General features: G+C 52.4%; 1 protein-coding gene across 1 annotated transcript; it reads left to right on the forward strand.

Moving 5' to 3' along the window:
- The first annotated feature begins 1,944 nt into the window (after positions 1-1,944).
- On the forward strand, positions 1,945-13,907 carry NEURL3 (neuralized E3 ubiquitin protein ligase 3). The gene is made up of 8 exons (XM_036263384.1): positions 1,945-2,023; positions 5,745-6,236; positions 7,179-7,250; positions 8,014-8,218; positions 9,261-9,380; positions 9,590-9,871; positions 10,969-11,059; positions 13,844-13,907. Exons 1-5 carry the CDS (start codon positions 1,996-1,998, stop codon positions 9,319-9,321), a joined length of 858 nt encoding a protein of 285 aa, XP_036119277.1. The 5' UTR covers positions 1,945-1,995; the 3' UTR covers positions 9,322-9,380; positions 9,590-9,871; positions 10,969-11,059; positions 13,844-13,907.
- Positions 13,908-17,057: the final 3,150 nt, after the last annotated feature.

Consider the following 17,057-nt stretch of genomic DNA (forward strand, 5'->3'; position numbering starts at 1 on the left):
AACGTGGGTCTCCAAAACACCTCCCCGCCCTCAGGGCCTTGCATGGGGGAACCTGCCCTTTAGCCAGGTTCAAAGAAGTCATGACCATGGCCTTGATCCGGGGCCCTGGGAAGGGCTTAGCCTGGGTAAGAGGCCAGGGTACTCACAAGCCTTGTTTCTAAGTAGGTCCACAGGGCCACCCTGTTGGGAAAGCATGCTACAGGCACGCCCGACTTTCTGAACCAATCCACACTTAACGAGCTCCCCAGGAGTCGTGTGCGTGTGGAAAAGGGAGAAGCACTAGGTTAGAGCCTGCCTCAGTGTCCCTGTGGGAGTGGTGGGCAGAGGCTCCCTGGCCTTTTTGTCACAGCTGATGCTTTGGGAGCCAGGCCTCTGGGGACGACTTTCTGGGGGTGACTTCCGCCTTGGACTGGGTTCTGGAGGGTGGAACTCCAGCCCCGGCAAAGGTCGGGGAGCAATCACGTGCTCGGGTTCCACCTGCCTCGCCTGCTCTCTGGAGCCCGGCCGGGCCTCCCCGAAGTCCCAGGACGCGGGGACTCTGGTCAGCCCGCTGCAGCAACGCCAGCTCAGCGCCTCCGTGTGCCGGCGAATCTCACCCATCGGACTGCACTCTGCCAGCATGTGTGATTTTGTTTTGTATTTTTATCCTCACCTGAGGATATTTTTCATTTATCTTCAGATAGAGTGGGAGGGAGAGAAGGAGGAGGAGAAAGAGAGACACATCGACTGGCTGCCGCCCACACGACCCCAACCAGGATGGGGGCCAACTGCAATCAAGGTACATGCCCTTAGCGGGAACCGAACCCGGGATCCCTGGTCCATGGACCGACGCTTTAACTGCTGAGCAAAACCGGCCAGGGCCCAGCGTGTTTTTTTTTTAAATCTTCACCTGAGGACATGCTTAGAGAGAGGAAGGTGGGGAGAGAGAAACATCCATGTGAGAGAAACATAAGTCGGTTGCCTCCTAGATGCTCCCTGACCAGGGATTGAACCCGAAACCCGGGGATGTGTCCTGACCGGGACTTGAACTGGCAACCCCTTGGTGCACAGGGCAATGCTCAACCAACCGGACCACTCTGGCTGGGCTACCAGGGTGTTTTTTAAAATGACTGATGCCTCCCCGGCTGGTTTGGCTCAGCAGTTAGAGCGTCCGCCTGCGGTCCAGAGAGACCCGGGTTCGGTTCCTGCTAAGGGCACGTACCTCGGTTGCGGTTTGTCCCCACCCCAGTTGGGGTTGTGTGGGTGGCAGCCACTTGATGTGTCTCTCTCACATCGATGTTTCTTTCTCTCTTCCTCCCTCTCTCCCTCCCGCTCTATCTGATGATGGATGCAAAAATGTCCTCGGATGAGGATAAAATAAAATAAAAATAAAAACAAAAACAAAGCCCTGGCCGGTTTGGCTCAGCAGTTAGAGCGTTGACCTGCGGTCCAGAGAGACCCGGGTTCGGTTCCTGCTAAAGGCACGTACCTCGGTTGCATTTCAGTCCCCAGCCCTGGTTGGGGTTGTGCGGAGGGAACCAGTCGATATGTCTCCCTCACATTGATGTTTCTCTCTCTCCTTCCCTCCCTCCCACTCTATCTAAAAATAAATGGAAAAATATCCTCAGGTGTGGATTTAAAAAATAAAAATGAAAAAAAAAAGTGACTGATGCCAACCCCACCCCAGGCTGCTGGAATCAGGGCCTCTGGGTCAGGTGTGGGCACAGGTACTTATTAACATGCCTCAGGCAATTACAAGGCACAGACTGCTCAGAAGGGGTGAGAAGTCTACTGTCTATCCCACCCTGGCCACCCTAGTTCCTGCTTCCTACAGGCTGGCCAGCGGCCCACCAGGAGACATCAGGAAATCCCCTGACTATTGTAACTCGTGACAACAACGCCCAACGTCTAATTAATCATCAACCTTGTAACATGATCCCAGCCCATAACAAGGGGACCAGTGCAGACTCTGGTAACCTGTCTCTTGACCTCTTCAGACAATTCCTTCCAGACCCGATGGGGGCCCAGCTCTGCTTCCAGGCTGGTGAGTGGAGCCTGTGCTTGGTCCCTGGACAGGGATGCAGGAAGCAGGGGAGGCCCTGGGTCACTGCTGGGCAGCGCGGGAGGCAGAGGGGCTGGCAGCGTCCACACCACTCGGAAAGGGCTACTGAGCAAGGCGGAGCCGACCTGGCTGGCAAGCCGCGGTGCGCACCGAGGCTGCGAGCTTCCTGCCCCTGCGAGAATCCACAAAGGCCAGTGACTAGGTCCAGCATCCCTGCAGTGACCGGATGACCCACAGGACTGGGCTGCCTCCGGGTCCTGACGTACAGGGAAAAGCCTGGCTGGGTGGGAACAGCAGAGTTTAGGGGTCCTGGTGGAAGACGAGGGCTCCAGTTGAGAGTGCTGAGCTGCGGGACCTGGGGCAGGTCACCTTCCCTAGGGCCTCCGCTGCCTCAGCTGAAGGCTGAGCCAATGCAGTGACCTGCTGACTTCCAGGACTGCCTGCAGCACAAACCAGAGGTCGCCAGGCTCCTGGTCTCTGCACCTCCCCAGAGGCCAGTGTCCTTCTGTGTGAAGGGTAGAGATGGGGAACCTGGGCTTTTACCCCCGGAGATATAAGGGCTCCTCTCTGGACACTGCTACCTCCCAGGCAAGGGGCCCCCCAGCCCCCCCTCCTGCTCCCCTTTCCCTAGCAGCACTGGAGACTCATATGCCAATGGCAGGTGGCACCCAGAGCCTGGGGGTAGGCAGGGACCAAACCACCACTGCTGCAGCTTTGGCAACTACGTTTGGATCCTGGGCACCGGCAGGGCCATGAGGGAGGCAGCACAGGGGTGCAGGGACCAGCAGCAGGTCCAAGTCCCTCCAGTTCTGGCTGCAAGCCGGCAGCGACGTGCAGGCCCTCCCCGAGCTTGGTCCCTGAGTGCTGTCCCGTGGGGGTCTTTCCCCACAGCAGTGGGCAGGGAGAAGGCTGCAAAGCACCTGCAGAAGCTGGATGGCTGGAGGGGCGGCGATGAAAATGTTGGAGATGCGGGGGGGGGGGGGGTCCTCACGGAGCAGGCCTGACTCCCAGGCACTCAGGCTCTAAGAGCCTGGCTGCAAAGGTCCCCTGATTCGAATCCACCTGTGCAGTGTGCATGTCGGGGGACATCCAAAAGGCCATGGCTCAGCCGAGGTGGGTCTTGGTTCTCAGTCCTGGGCCAGGTCTTTCCCCACAGCGGTGGGCAGCAAGGAGACAGGTGGGGCCACTGTGGCGGGCCCTCCACGGGCAAGTCACTCGCTTATGAAACCTCAGGACCTGCCTGAAAATGGGGCTGATAACTGGAATGGCCACCTGTGGGCGTGAGGGTGCTTAGGCACCTGCATGCTCTGAACCCCATGCCATCCCAGGGCTGGGCACAGGCCTAGAAAAAGAGCCACATAGACCTGGGCCTGCCTTGGCCACTTCCCACCCTGGGGTGGAGGGCAGGGGAGCCCTGCAGGCCCTGAGGGAGGGGGCATATGGCTGAGGTGGGCACCCACACCTTTTATGCCACTGAGTCAGCTCCAAACACAGAGCCCTGTGCCAAGTAGAGGGAGGGGCCCTGGTGGGCTATGCAGTCCTGCAGGCTCTCTGGAGCCCTTGGCTCCCCTCCCAGCAGCACCTGGAGGGGCTGGGAGGTCATCTGTTCATTCAGAGAACCTGGGCATATAGCCAGAGGTGGGTGCTCTAGTACCCTGGCAGCCTCCCTCTCTAACCATGGTGACAGTCCCTACCGGCTGCTGGGAGCTCCGGGTAGGACCGGGCAAGCTCTGCAGACTGTCGAGTTCCTGTCCAGGGCTGGAGGCTGTGTGCCCTGTCAGAAGGGGTCTTCTGCATGGCAGGGTAGTGGCAGCAATGGACATGGTGGTGTGTGAAGAGGGCTCAAATGCCACTCACCCCTCCTAGACCAACCTGTTCTAGGGCTTATTGCCAGCCCCCACTTCAGGGAGGGGCAGTGAGCTGGGGGGGGGGGGGGCGGGCACTCCACCCACCTAGCTGGGTCTTGGCTGGTCACACCAGGAGCTTCTACTTGCTCCCACCCACTCCAGCCCAATGCCTGCCCTGGTTGGTACTTAACTCCTCACATTGCCATCTCTCAACCTGCTGGGGTTAGTGCAACACAATGAACTACAAGCACAGGATGGTTGGAGTGAGAGGGGGCTTTGCAAGTGAGCAAATGCTCCAGATCTTTGAACACAGTCCCCTTTATTTGCAGATTGGTTCCCCAAGGTTACAAGTGGATTTATGTAAATTATTCCTTGAGATGGTGTCCCTGCAAACCATACAGCATAGCTCTGCCTCTCGCTTTTTTCTTTTTTGGGAGGAGAGTTTAAAGCTAAAAAATAACAAACCTGGGCCTATGGCCCGTTATCCTCGCTGAGTGGTCTTCCAACTCTTTGTCATGCAAACCTTATCTATTCACATGTATACAAGGCACTCATCAGACAGGGTGGTGTTCCTACCCTTCAGGCAAACCTTATCTGTCCACACCATACTTTGATCCTAGGCTGGCCAGGTTGGGAGAATGCATATCACAAGGTTACAAATCGTCCATCCACTAACCCCCCATCCCCACATCACATTTAGATACCTGGGGGCCCCTCTGGGCTGGGGTCTGACTCAGGTTCAGATTGAACTCACCTCTTTTTATGTTCACCCTCCTCTGTCCAACCCAGAGGGGGGGCAGGAGGAGAGGAGGGGAGTGATGAGGCTGGGGAGCTGGCTAAGAGCCATTCTGGGCGGAAGTCTTCTCCAGCTTCCTCCAGGCCTCCCCCAGGCTACTGGGGTAAGAGGAAGGGCTGCCCAGTAAGAATTTTTCTTTTCTGGTTGCCAAGTAGTCAGGTCAGGAAGTCCCTTGATTTCACAGCTCACCCCAGGTCTTGAAGGATGACCTGGGACACCCCCTCACCCCACTCCAGCCTGTGCTCCACCCAAGGGAAGCTGCCAGGATCCCCTCTCTCCCAGGGCAAGGAAGCCTCCCTCACTGGGGGCCTGGCCTTCAGTGATGCAGGTTATTTGCGAGAAAATCAGAAAGTCAGACAAGGGGAAACAGCACCACTCGGGGTCCATCAGCCGGAGAGAGCTCAGGCTGCTTGTAGATACAGACAGAACACGGACGGCTCCACGGAACAGGAGCTGCTGTGGGACAGGAGCTGCTGTGAGGCAGGTGCCGCTGGGGGACAGGAGCCGCTGGGGGACAGGAGCCGCTGGGGGACAGGGGCCGCTGGGGGACGGGAGCCCCTGGGGGACGGGAGCCGCTGGGGGACGGGAGCCGCTGGGGGACGGGGGCCGCTGGGGGACAGGGGCCGCTGGGGGACAGGGGCCGCGGGGGGACAGGGGCCGCTGGGGGACAGGGGCCGCGGGGGGACAGGAGGTGCTGGGGGACAAAGCTGCAGCAATGTGGCCAGTGCCCTCCCTCCTGCCCATCCCGTCAGTGGTGATCTGACCGTCCCCGGACTGCAAGCTTGCATCCGCGGGTGCTTTCATCTCTACAGCCACCCTGCGGGAGGGTTTCTGCGAAGGAACTCAGACCCCAGACGGGCAAAGTGGGCTCTTCATCCTGGGCTGCGGGTGGGGCGGTGGCCCCCAGGGAGCTGGGGATGGTGGAAATGCCCTCCCCCTACCGGTGGCGGTTGCCCCGGATGCTGTGGCGGGAGAGGCGGTGGTGGAGAAAAGGAACGGGAGGTGGCCCCGCGAGCCGGCGGGTCTGGGCGGCCCTCACGGACCTCTCCGTCCCCTGCAGACGCGGAGGCCGAGGTGCCCCCGGAGACCCTCTGCTTCCACGCCCAGGCCAAGGGCGCGCAGGTGCTCCTGGACGCCAGGCGGAGCACAGCGTACCGGCTGGCCACTTTCTGCGACGGCATCGTGTTCAGCCAGCGGCCTGTGCGGCCCGGGGAGCACGTGGTCCTGCGCGTGCTGGGGCACGAGGACCGCTGGCTCGGCGGCCTCCGCGTGGGTTTCACGCGCCTGGACCCTGAGAGCACGCCGGCGCCCAGCCTGCCCCCCTTCGTGTGCCCGGACCTGGAGCAGCGGAGCCCGACGTGGGCGGCCGTGCTGCCCGAGGGCTGCGCGCTGGCTGGCGACGTGGTCCGCTTCTGGGTGAACCGCCGCGGCCTGCTCTGCGCCCAGGTCAACGCGGGCCCGAGGCTCCTGCTGCGCAAGGGCGTGCCCCTGGGCTGCCCCCTCTGGGCCGTGATGGACGTGTACGGGACCACCAAGGCCATCGAGCTTCTGGGTGAGGCCATCCGCTGGGACCAGGCACTGCCCCTAGGAGGGAGGTGGGTGGTCAAGTGGCACTCTCCTCACATCCAGAGTCGTGGAGGGAGCCGCGGGGAGAACCATTCATTCATTCATTCATTCATTCATTCATATATTCATATTCAGTACATTTTCCATTAGCTCCTGCCAGTGTTGGGTATGGAGATGGGTGCTGGGGACAAAACCTAGGCATAGGAAGGGCAACCTGTCCATACAGATAAGACCAGCACCTCAAACATCAGTTAAAGAGCTAATCGCCTTTCACAACGGAAGAAATTTTGGGGTGGGGCTTTGCAGTTTAAGTAGGAGTTCACTGGAAAGGAGGGTGGCAAGTGAGGGAACATAAGTGTGAGGGGTAGAGGCGAGCAAGAAGACAGCCTGTGGGACAACGCTGAGATATACAGTCAGTGGATGGGAAACAAGATCATCCCTCTAGCCACCTGCAAGGACTAGATTTCAGGGGAGGGAGTATAGACACAGAAACACCCATAAGAAGAACATTGACCTTCCTGGGCTGGTGGTCCACAGTCTCCCCAGCACAGCCTGTCACAGCTGCTGGAGCCTCGCCCCTGGAGAGCCTGCTTTGATAGGTGTGGGGCGGGGCCCAAGTACCTGTTTTTCCCACTTCCTGGTGGATTTCCATGCTGAGTGATGCTGAGGGCTCCACTTGGGCCGCGGCAGTAGGGTAAAGAGGAGGTGTGTAAAGGAGGGGTGGTTTAGGGAAAGGATCCACAGCTCCACGAATTCCTTGCTGGCTTAAACTGGGAAAGGGATGGCTAGGATGGGGCCACTGGATTCGAGGGGAGCTCTCCCACACTGCCAGCTGGACAGAAAGACCATGGGTAGGCACTGCCTCAGCAGGGGCACAGAGCACCCTGGCTTTGCTCTCCACAGGCCTGAGTCTCCCTCTCTGCCCTAGATCCGGCTTCCAGTGCCTTCCCCACAGCCTCGCCCTGGGCCCTCCCTGACGAGACTCCATCTGACCCTGAAGGTGAGCGGTTTCCTGGAGCACCAGGGACTCCCCAGCCTCCAGCGCCCAGGGGCCAGGAAGGCCCAGCCCTGGGATCTCAGGAACATCTTTCAGGTCCCATCAAGTCTCTCACAGGCTTCAGACCAGTTGGCTCTGCCTACTAGACTCTAAAGCAGCTAACAAATCAGTTACTTTGTTACTTTCCCTGCTTTACAAAAGCAATCCACGTTCTAGTAAAAGCTTTGCCAAACAGGAATAAAAAATATTTTAAAATATTAAGAGATAAAGAAGGAAGTACAAAGAAAAAAGTCACCCATTGCTTCCTAGGTGGGTTTCCTCCCAGTCACACATATATGCATGTCTGTGCCTTTGTTCAGATAGAGTGGGAGGGAGAGGGAGAGAGAGACATCAACGTGAAAGGGACACATCGAGTGGCCACCACCCACACGACCCAACCAGGGCCGGGGACAAACTGCAACTGAGGTACGTGCCCTTAGCGGGAACCGAACCCGGGTCTCTGGACCGCAGGCCGATGCTCTAACCACTGAGCCAAACTGGCCAGGGCTGTGCCTTGTTTTCTTTTCTTCTAAACTGGAATTTTATGATATCGATACGTTATGGTTTTCTTACCAATTTTTTTCACTTGATTATATTGTGAGGATTTTCTCACGAGGTAGCATTTTCCCAGTATGATGCCTGGTTCTCTCTTCTGTGGCTATATCATGAGTAGGCTGCCCACCCCTCGACCCCGAACACGCCTGACCTGTGCTGTTCCCTTTCCCAGCCACAGCGGCAGAGGAGTGTGCCATCTGCTTCCACCATGCTGCCAACACCTGCCTTGTGCCCTGCGGCCACACACACTTCTGCGGCTGCTGCGCCAGGAGGGTCTTCAGGGACACAGCCAAGTGCCCCGTGTGTCGCTGGGAGATCGAAGCGGTGGTCTGGGCACGGGCCCCTCCTGCTCCGAGAACCGAACCAGGCCTCCCGGTGTGAGTGGCAGATTAGGCCTAGCTCTGAGCTGCTCTCTGCAGGGGGAGGGGTGCCGCCTCGTTCTGGAGAAAAGTCAGAAAGGACAGCAGAGAGGGGGAGCTGGGGACCAGGGCTCTTCCCCGTCCCCACAGCTTAGGGCCAGTGGTATGAGTAGCAGCCCCTTTGCTGTCCAGACAGAATGATCTCCGTGACGGAGCCTGGTTATAGGCAGTGGCTCAGCAATGGCCAGCGGGCTTGCGGTCCCTCTGCTTAGCTCCAGGTTCTTTTGTGCCCAGGTCTTGTGAAGGCTTTTGACTGGCCATTTGGCACAGCCACCGTTGACCTAGCAGTCCCTGGCAGCACACAAGTGTTGCAGAGGAGGATCTTTGAGCAGAGATGGGCGGCCTGAGCCCTGATTTGATAGCTGAGGAGGTTACAGTATCTGCCTGTGGCAGCCCTGCCCACGTGGGGATTGGGGAGCTGGACCAGCGCAGAGGGGCATCTGGGTGGAGTGTTTACAGTCGGTGTGGGAGCTGGGTCGCCACCAAGTCCTCAGTAAAGTGGGTCACTATTGCCCCTTGCAGCGTGGTTGTGAGGACCCAGTGAGATCAGCATCTGAAGATGAGCTAGCACACAAGAGGGCACTATTGTCATGGTGCTTGTTTCCCCGCCAATTTCTGAGCTATCAAAATAAAGCTCATCTTTTATGAATGATTTTGTAATGCGCATGCCCCTTTGATGCAGTCACTGGGAGTAGGGGGAGCCGTGGGCTGGTCAGGATGCTGGGGCATTTGGGGACACACCCGCCTGTCCTTCACAGACACGCTGGGCTCACAGTGGACTGGGCGGGGGCTCTGGACTCTCAGGCCTGTGCCTGAAGGGGACCGTCCTGCACTACCAGCCCTGGAGTCACAACCAGGCTTAGCCCTTGCCACCCTTGATTTGGGAGGAACTGTCTGGAAGCTGTAGCCCCTGAGTGAAAGGAGAGGCTGAGCTGGGAGCCCCGTCCAGCAGGCGTGTGCGGCAAAGCTCTCCCTGACCCCACTTTCTCTGCTCTGACAGGCGGGAGGCGCCCCTTGGAGGAGAGACCCATGAGTGCTCCAACCCTGGGCATGGGACTTGACCTTTGTGAGCCTCTGTTTCTTCATCTGCAAAGTGCAAATAAGATCGTTCCCTTTGATGGTAAGATGTGAGGATGAGTATGAAATGAGAGCTTAGAGGAAGTGCTCACAACACGGCAGCTGCCTTCCCCGGACCGGGGCTGCCGGGGGAACGGCCAAGCGGTCCCTGGGCTGGGCGTCCGGCCGAGGGGTGTGTCCTGGCAGGCCCCATCACCCCACTATTTTGGAATGATTCCTATTGATCCTAAAACAAGTTTTTTCTTCCTTTAGGTATCTTTTTCCCCCCCAGCTGGATACCTCCAGGGTGAGGGCATTACTTGAATCCTGTTTCCAGTGACTACCTCCTTATTGACACTAGGGAAACCTGACCTTAGAAATGATCCCTGACCAGAAGCGGACTTTCAGAATGGTGCAGTAAGGACTTCTGTAAATCTGTTCTTCCATAAAAGCAACAAAAACACTGGCAAGATTATCTACAGATCATACTTGGATATTAACCAGAGGCTAACAACAATCTGAAGAGGGTTATCAAGAGAAAACTGCTGAGCTTTGGTAAGAACAATGGATTTGTGGTGTTTGAACTTGGCCTACTTGCATCCCTCTCACCCCAGCTTCACAGCAGCCTTGTGGCCAGAGGGTCAGTCTGGGTGGGGCTCCTCACAAAGCTCCGTCACCAGGGCATCCATTTGTTCTGTGCTGCAGTTTCCTGGACAAGCTTCCCCTGTGGGGCGTTGTTACTATTGAACCCAACCTGAAGCTCTCCCCATGGGAAAACCCCTATTCCCAGGGTGTTCCTCAAACCTAATCAGCTTCAATTATTCACACTGTAGCTGCCCAAGCCCACGATTGCCCAAGACTGATAACAATTGGGACAAACAGAAGGGAAACATTTAACGGGAAGATCTGAGATGTGAAATGTTCTTAGGGGTGGTTGAAAAGCTCTGACATGTTCCTGGGGGTCTAGAAGACTGCACATGGCCAGGAAAGACCTGAAAGGGCCCGCTCCCTCAGTGCTGGCTTCGAGGGTCTGTGCAAGCAGGACGCGAAGGCTAAGGCAGACATTGAAAGCTCCTTGGCAAGGGGTAGATTTCCTTGCTCAAGGCATTTAAGGAAATCTCTGTCCAATCATTAGCTGACCATTAAGCTAACTGAGCAGAGACATCAGTGGCTGCACACCATAGGAAATATATACTTCACAAAATTAGTCCAGGCCATGCACAGGAAAAAATTAGTCACTAAAACGTATCCCTGAGGGAGGCTGGATATTGGACTGACAAAGACAAAGACTTTCCATCAGCTGTTATAAATATGTTCAAAGTACTAAAGAAAACCATGTGCAAAGAACTAAAGGAAAGCCCTGGCCGGTTTGGCTCAGTGGTTAAAGCACTGACCCTTGGACTGAAGTGTCACGGGTTTGATTCCCGGTCAAGGCACATACCTGGATTGCAGGTTCTATCTCCAGCCCCATTTGGGGTTGTGTCATGTGGGAGGCAACCAATTCATGTGTCTCTCTCTCATCAATGTTTCTCTCATTCTCTCTCCCTCCCTTCCACTCTCTCTAAAAATCAATGGAAATATTCTCGGATGAGGATTAACAAAAAGAAAAAGAAAGGATTAATCTTTAACCTTTCCTCCAATTGTCTAAATAGGAAAACTGTGGCCCAGGGAGGAGGAATCATCTTACAAATGATGGGACAAGAATTAGAATCCTCGCTACTTCCGGTCAAGACAGTGGTGCAGGTAAACGCGGTCTCACCTCCTCCCACAACCACATCAAAATTGCAGCTAAGCTACAACACAACCATCCTTCAGAACCGCCTGACATCGAGCTGAATGGAAGTCCTACAACTACAAAATTAAAGAAGCAGCCACATGAGACTGGTAGAAAGGGTGGAGGCGGGCGGGCTGGTCCCACACCCACGTGTGGTGGATAAAAATCAGGAGGACACCTCAGCTGGGAAAGTCCTCCCTGAGGAGTGAGGGGTCCCCATCCCACAGCAGGCGCCCAGCTCAGGGCTCCAGTGTCAGGAAGAGAAGTCCCATCACTTCTGGCTGGAAATACCAGCGGGAACTGAGGTAGAAGAAGGCTGTGGCTGCTGGAGCCCCAGGCAGCTCCTCTTGAAGGGCCCGCGCACGGACTTATCGGACTCTCTCCCTCTAAGCTTGGAGGGGAGGCAGCTTGAGGGGCGCCAGAGACATACAGTGAAGAGCTGAGCTGTTTGGCCTCAGTACGAGGGCTAGAGAGGACTTTCTCCTGGACAGACTTGCTGGCGGAAGCTGAGCCATATCTGGGACTCCAGCAACCTGGCTCACACTGTTGGCCCCGCCCTGGTAATTCCCTAAGGCCCCACCCCACCCAACTTTCGGGCCCACCCAAGCTGTTTCCAAAGGCTTTAGCATAGGACCAGCCTGTCTTGGGTCCTGCTTCAGAGTTTCCTAAAATCTCTAAAACAAACAGCATTTGGTCTCAGTGAGCCCCATACTTCTTGTTAATTGGCCTCAGGCCTGGCACTAGAAGCAGCCAGCCTTGGTTCACAACTTGGCTTTTCCTGGTCACTGCCAAGCCCAGCACAAGAAGCAGCTATCTGCAGATCACTTTGTAGCTTATGCCGGGTGGCCCTGGGTAGAACACAGGCAGTGGCTGACCTTGCCGCAGAGCCAGCACACCCAGTGGACAGCTCCAGACCACATCGAAACACCACCACCCAACCACCTCCACAAATGACACACTCAATGAGCAGACTCTATGGGTACCAGAGCCCTGATGAAGTAAGTCTTGCTCGGTGGGGTGGGCCCCTGCACAGGTGTTCCTCCAAGGGAGTCAGAGGCCAGAGGCCAGTGGGCACAGCCAGTCCTGTGATCCTTGCAGCTGATCAGTCTGAGTAAACTCCTCCCACTGATGTGCCAACAGCAATCAAGACTCAATTACAACAGAAGGGTGTACAGTCCACACTAGGGGTGCACCTCAAGGGCTCAGGTGGAGTGATCAGAGAGGCTGTGCCACTGGATCCTACAGGACACCTATGACAATAGGCCACCCTACGAAGCCTAGGATACATAGCAACTCTACCTAATACATAAAAACAATCACAGGGAAGCAGCCCAAATGAGGAGACAAAGAAACATGTTCCAAATGAAAGAAAAGAACAAAACTCTAGGAAAAGAATGAAACAAAATGGAGATAAGCAATCAACCAGATGCAGAGTTCAAAACACAGGTTATAAGGTTGCTCAGGGAACTTGGTGAGACCTTCAGGGACCTTAGTAGTGAGACCTTCAAGAAACTTAAGGAAACCTCCAAGGAACTTAGTGAGAACATCAACAACATAAAAAAGGACTGGTCAGAAACAAAGGATACACTAACTGAAATAAAGAATAATTTACAGGGAATCAATAGTAGAGTATGTAAAGCCAAAAAGCAAATCATCAATTTGTAATATAAGGAAGCAAAAACACCCAAGCAGAACAGCAAAAAGAAAAAAATAATCCAAAAAATGAGGATAGTGTAAGGAGCCTCTGGGACAACTTCAAGTGTGCCAACATTTGCATCACAGGGGTACCAGAAGGAGAAAAAAGAGAACAAGAAATTGAAAACCTATTTGAAACAATAATGACAGAAAACTTCCCTAATTTGGTGAAGGAAACAGACATACAAGTCCAGGAAGCACAGAAAGTTTCAAACAAAATGAATCCAAAGAGGATCACACCAAGACACATCATCATCAAAATGCCAAAGGTTAAATACAAGGAGAGAATCTTAAAAGCAGCAAGGGAAAAACAGTTTGTTACCTACAAAGGAGCTCCCATAAGACTGTCAGCTGATTTCTCAAAAGAAATTTTGCAGACCAGAAAGCAGTGGCAAGAGATATTCAAAGTGATGAAAAGCAATGACCTACATCCAAGATTACTCTATCCTGCAAAGCTGTCATTTAGAATAGAAGGACACATAAAGAGTTTCCCAGACTAGAAAAAGCTAAAAAAGTTCATCACCAGCAAACCAATATTATATGAAATGTTGAAGGGTCTTCTTGAAGGAGAAGAAGAACAAAGATATGAACAATAAAATGGCAATTAATACATATCTATCAACAATTGAATCTAGAAACAAAATGAGCAAGCAGAACAGAAACAGACTCATAGATACTGGGAACTTTTTGCTTTCCAGATGGGTGAGGGTTAGGGGATGGGTAAAAAAGATGAAGGAATTAAGAAGTACAAATTGGTTGTTAGCCTGATGAACCTCAAAGGGAAGGGGGGAGGGAGGGCAGGATTAGATAAATCAAAAAAAATTCTATTTATATATGCATAACAAATGGGCACCAACAATAGTGTGGGGAAGGGTGGAGGGGCGCAGGATTGAGGAGGAGGGGGTCAATGGGAAAAAAGGGGGGGGACATCTGTAATATATTCTAAAATAAAGATGAGTTTAAAGATGTTTTTAAAAAAGAATTAGAATCCTCATTATAACCACACTGACTCAATCATTTCTTCTTTCATTCATTAAATTAATTTTTTAAAAAATTAGCACCAGGTACTAGAATCCATCCTGGTATGAACACAGCCTCGTCTGTATCCTTGGGACACACCGGGGAATAAGCAATTATAGTACAGTGTGGTAAGTGTTACAATAGTCTCTACAAAGAGCTTTCCAACTCTGGTTCACGATAGCAGACTGGGTCCATATAGTTGTTTCTTTTTACTCCAATTCTCTATAAACTGCTCATAAGAGATCTAAAAAAATTCATATCCTCACTAGAAAATAATATAGGAAACAATCACCAAAAACCATTGTAAAAGATGAAAACCAGGTGGGCTCACATTGAGGATAGAAACCAGGGACCAAAGCCCCACAGAGGAGCTGCAACCGGGGGGAGCAGCTCTGGGGACCTTCCGACCCAGAACTGAACTGGGAGGAGGAGAGGACCCACGTGTGACTGACCAAGAATGGTTGGGGCATGACAGAATGGACAGCAGGAATGTTCATCTCGGGCCAGGCAGTGAGCCAGAGAGCTGTCTTCCCATGGGCGGGAGCAGGAGATGGGAAGTCTGGGTCAGAGAGGCATGACAAAGCCCCCCAGATTGACAGCTCCCTAAGGGAACAGAAACCTCTATATCCGGGAAGCTCACTATTGACTCCCCTTGTCCAGCAGCAGAGCTCATCTGTTTCTCACGATCACCGTGGATGTGTGGTGGTTCACACCTGCATGTCCTGCTCCATGTTGCAAGAACATCAGGCTAATAAGGAATCCCGGTTCCAAGGGAAGCTCACAGCCAAGAAAATCCAATTATCTGAGGAAAGCTAATACCATGGGGGGAAAGGCACCCAACTCAACAAGAGGAGGAGTTTTTACCTGAAAATTATAGAGTTAATAGAGAAGACAGACCTTGGTTTTAGAAAAACATAATTAGATGCAAAAGGATATTGCATCAAAAAATCTAGATACCTTGGAAATGACCTGTGCTCCTTCAGTCCAAGGGTCGTTGCTCTAACCACTGAGCCAAAGCAGCCAGGGCTTTTCCTGTAGTTCTTTACACATGGTTTTCTTTAGTACTTTTAACATATTTATAACAGTTGATGGAAAGTCTTTGTCTTTGTAAGTCTAATATCTAGCCTCCCTCGGGGACAGTTTTTAGTGACTCATTGAAATAAAATCAGTCCATTAGATGGAATGAGAAGCAGAAAGATTATAGCTAAAAAAATGAACTCATGATCTAGAATCAAACAGAATGCACTGCAAAATTCCAAAGACATAAAATTTACAAAAGGAAAGAGAATAGATGCAGAACTTGAAATATCTAAAATTCCAGAAGGAGCAGCTAGAGAAAATGGAGGAAAGAGAATACTCAAAGAAAGAATAGAGAACATTTTATATTAAGAAAGACATGACTTTTCAGACTGAAAAATCCACCAGATGCCAAAGAGAATATGTAAAACGAGATCTTCATCTTGTATCACACTGATGTAATTTCAGAGAATTGAGGATAAAGAGAAGACCCAAGGAGAAAAACGTAGATTGCATTCAAAAGAATGTGAATCAGCCCTGGCCGGTTTGGCTCAGCGGTTAGAGCGTCCACCTGCGGTCCGGAGAGACCCAGGTTCGGTTCCCGCTAAGGGCATGTACCTCGGTTGCAGTTTGTCCCCGGCCCTGGTTGGTCGTGCGGGTGGCAGCCACTCGATGTGTCCCTTTCACATCGATGTTTCCCTCTCTCTCTCTCCCTCCCACTCTATCTGTACAAAAAATGGAAAAAACGTCCTCGGGTGAGGATAAAAAAAAAAAAAAAAAAAAAGAATGTGAATCACATTAACAGTAGACTTTTCTCAACAATATGATGCTGAAAGACAATGAAATAATAGCTTCAAAATTTTGGGAGATTTTTTTAAATTTCACCTGAGAATATTTTTCCATTCATTTTTAGATAGAGTGGAAGAGAGGGAGGGAGAGACAGAGAGAGAGAGATCAGTTGGTTGCCTCCTGCATGACACCAACTAGGATGGGGATTGAACCTGCAACCCAGCTATATGCCCTTGACCAGGAATCAAAACTGCAACCCTTTGGTTTAGGCCAACACTCTAACTGCTGAGCCAAACCAGCCAGGGCAAATGCACAGTTCTTGAGTCTCCATTTGCTGAGGGACAATTTTGAAACATACACTTTTATAAGCTGCTACTCTCATTAAAATATAGGAACAAAATGAAAATTTCAGATATAATAAGACTCTGTTTTTTTATTTGCAGTTACTTAATGAAAGAACTGTTCAAGGAATTGATTCACAAAGAAGAAAAAAACAGAAAGTTAATGCAATGGTGATCAATAAAAGCAAAATAAAGTTGAGTCTACATGAATATTAAGTGTAAAAATAATAATAATATTTTTTAACAATATTTGGGCCTGGCTGGTGTGGCTCAGTGGTTGAGCATCATCCTGTGCACCAGGAGATCACTGGTTTGATTTCTGGTCACGGCATATACCTGGGTTATGCGCTCAATTCCTGGTAGGGGGCATGCAGGAGGCAGCCGACTGATGTTTCTCTCTCTCTCTCCCTCGCCCTTCCTCTTTCTAAAATCAATAAAAAGTAAAAAAATAATAATAATAATCTGGAATAAAAACCACAGATGATATCATGGGTAGAGTGGAGGGAAGCAAAAGATGCTAAGGTGCCTGGCCGGTGTGGCTCAGTGGTTGAGCATTGACCCATGCACCAAGAGGTCGCCAGTTCGATCCCCAGTCAGAGTACATGCTCAGGTTGTGGGCCCGATTCCTAGTGGGGGCATGCAGGAGGCAGCCGATCGATGTTTCTCTCTCTCTGTCCCTCTCCTTACCTCTCTCTCTCTCAAAAATCAATAAAGGAAAAAAAAATGTTAAAGTTCTTTTCTAATTAGGAAGAGGTAATTATTAACAATAAAAATGATCCCTGGCCGGTTTGGCTCAGTGGTTAGAGCGTCGGCCTGTGGACCAGAGTCCCAGGTTCTGTTCCCACTAAGGGCACGTACCTCGGTTGCCTCGGTTGCAGTTTGTCCCTGGCCCTGGTTGGGGTCGTGTGGGTGGCAGCCACTCGATGTGTCTCGCTCACATCGATGTTTCTCCCTCTCTCTTCCCGCCTCTCTTCCTCCCGCTTTATCTGAGGATAAATGCAAAAACGTCCTCGGGTGAGGATAAAAAACAAACAAACAAACAAAAAACCAATAAAAATGAGAAAAATGTAAGTTTAATTGATATGTTGAAAAACATACAAACAGA

Source organism: Molossus molossus, unplaced genomic scaffold (genome assembly GCF_014108415.1).
Source record: "Molossus molossus isolate mMolMol1 unplaced genomic scaffold, mMolMol1.p scaffold_m16_p_15, whole genome shotgun sequence".
Lineage (NCBI taxonomy): Eukaryota > Metazoa > Chordata > Mammalia > Chiroptera > Molossidae > Molossus > Molossus molossus.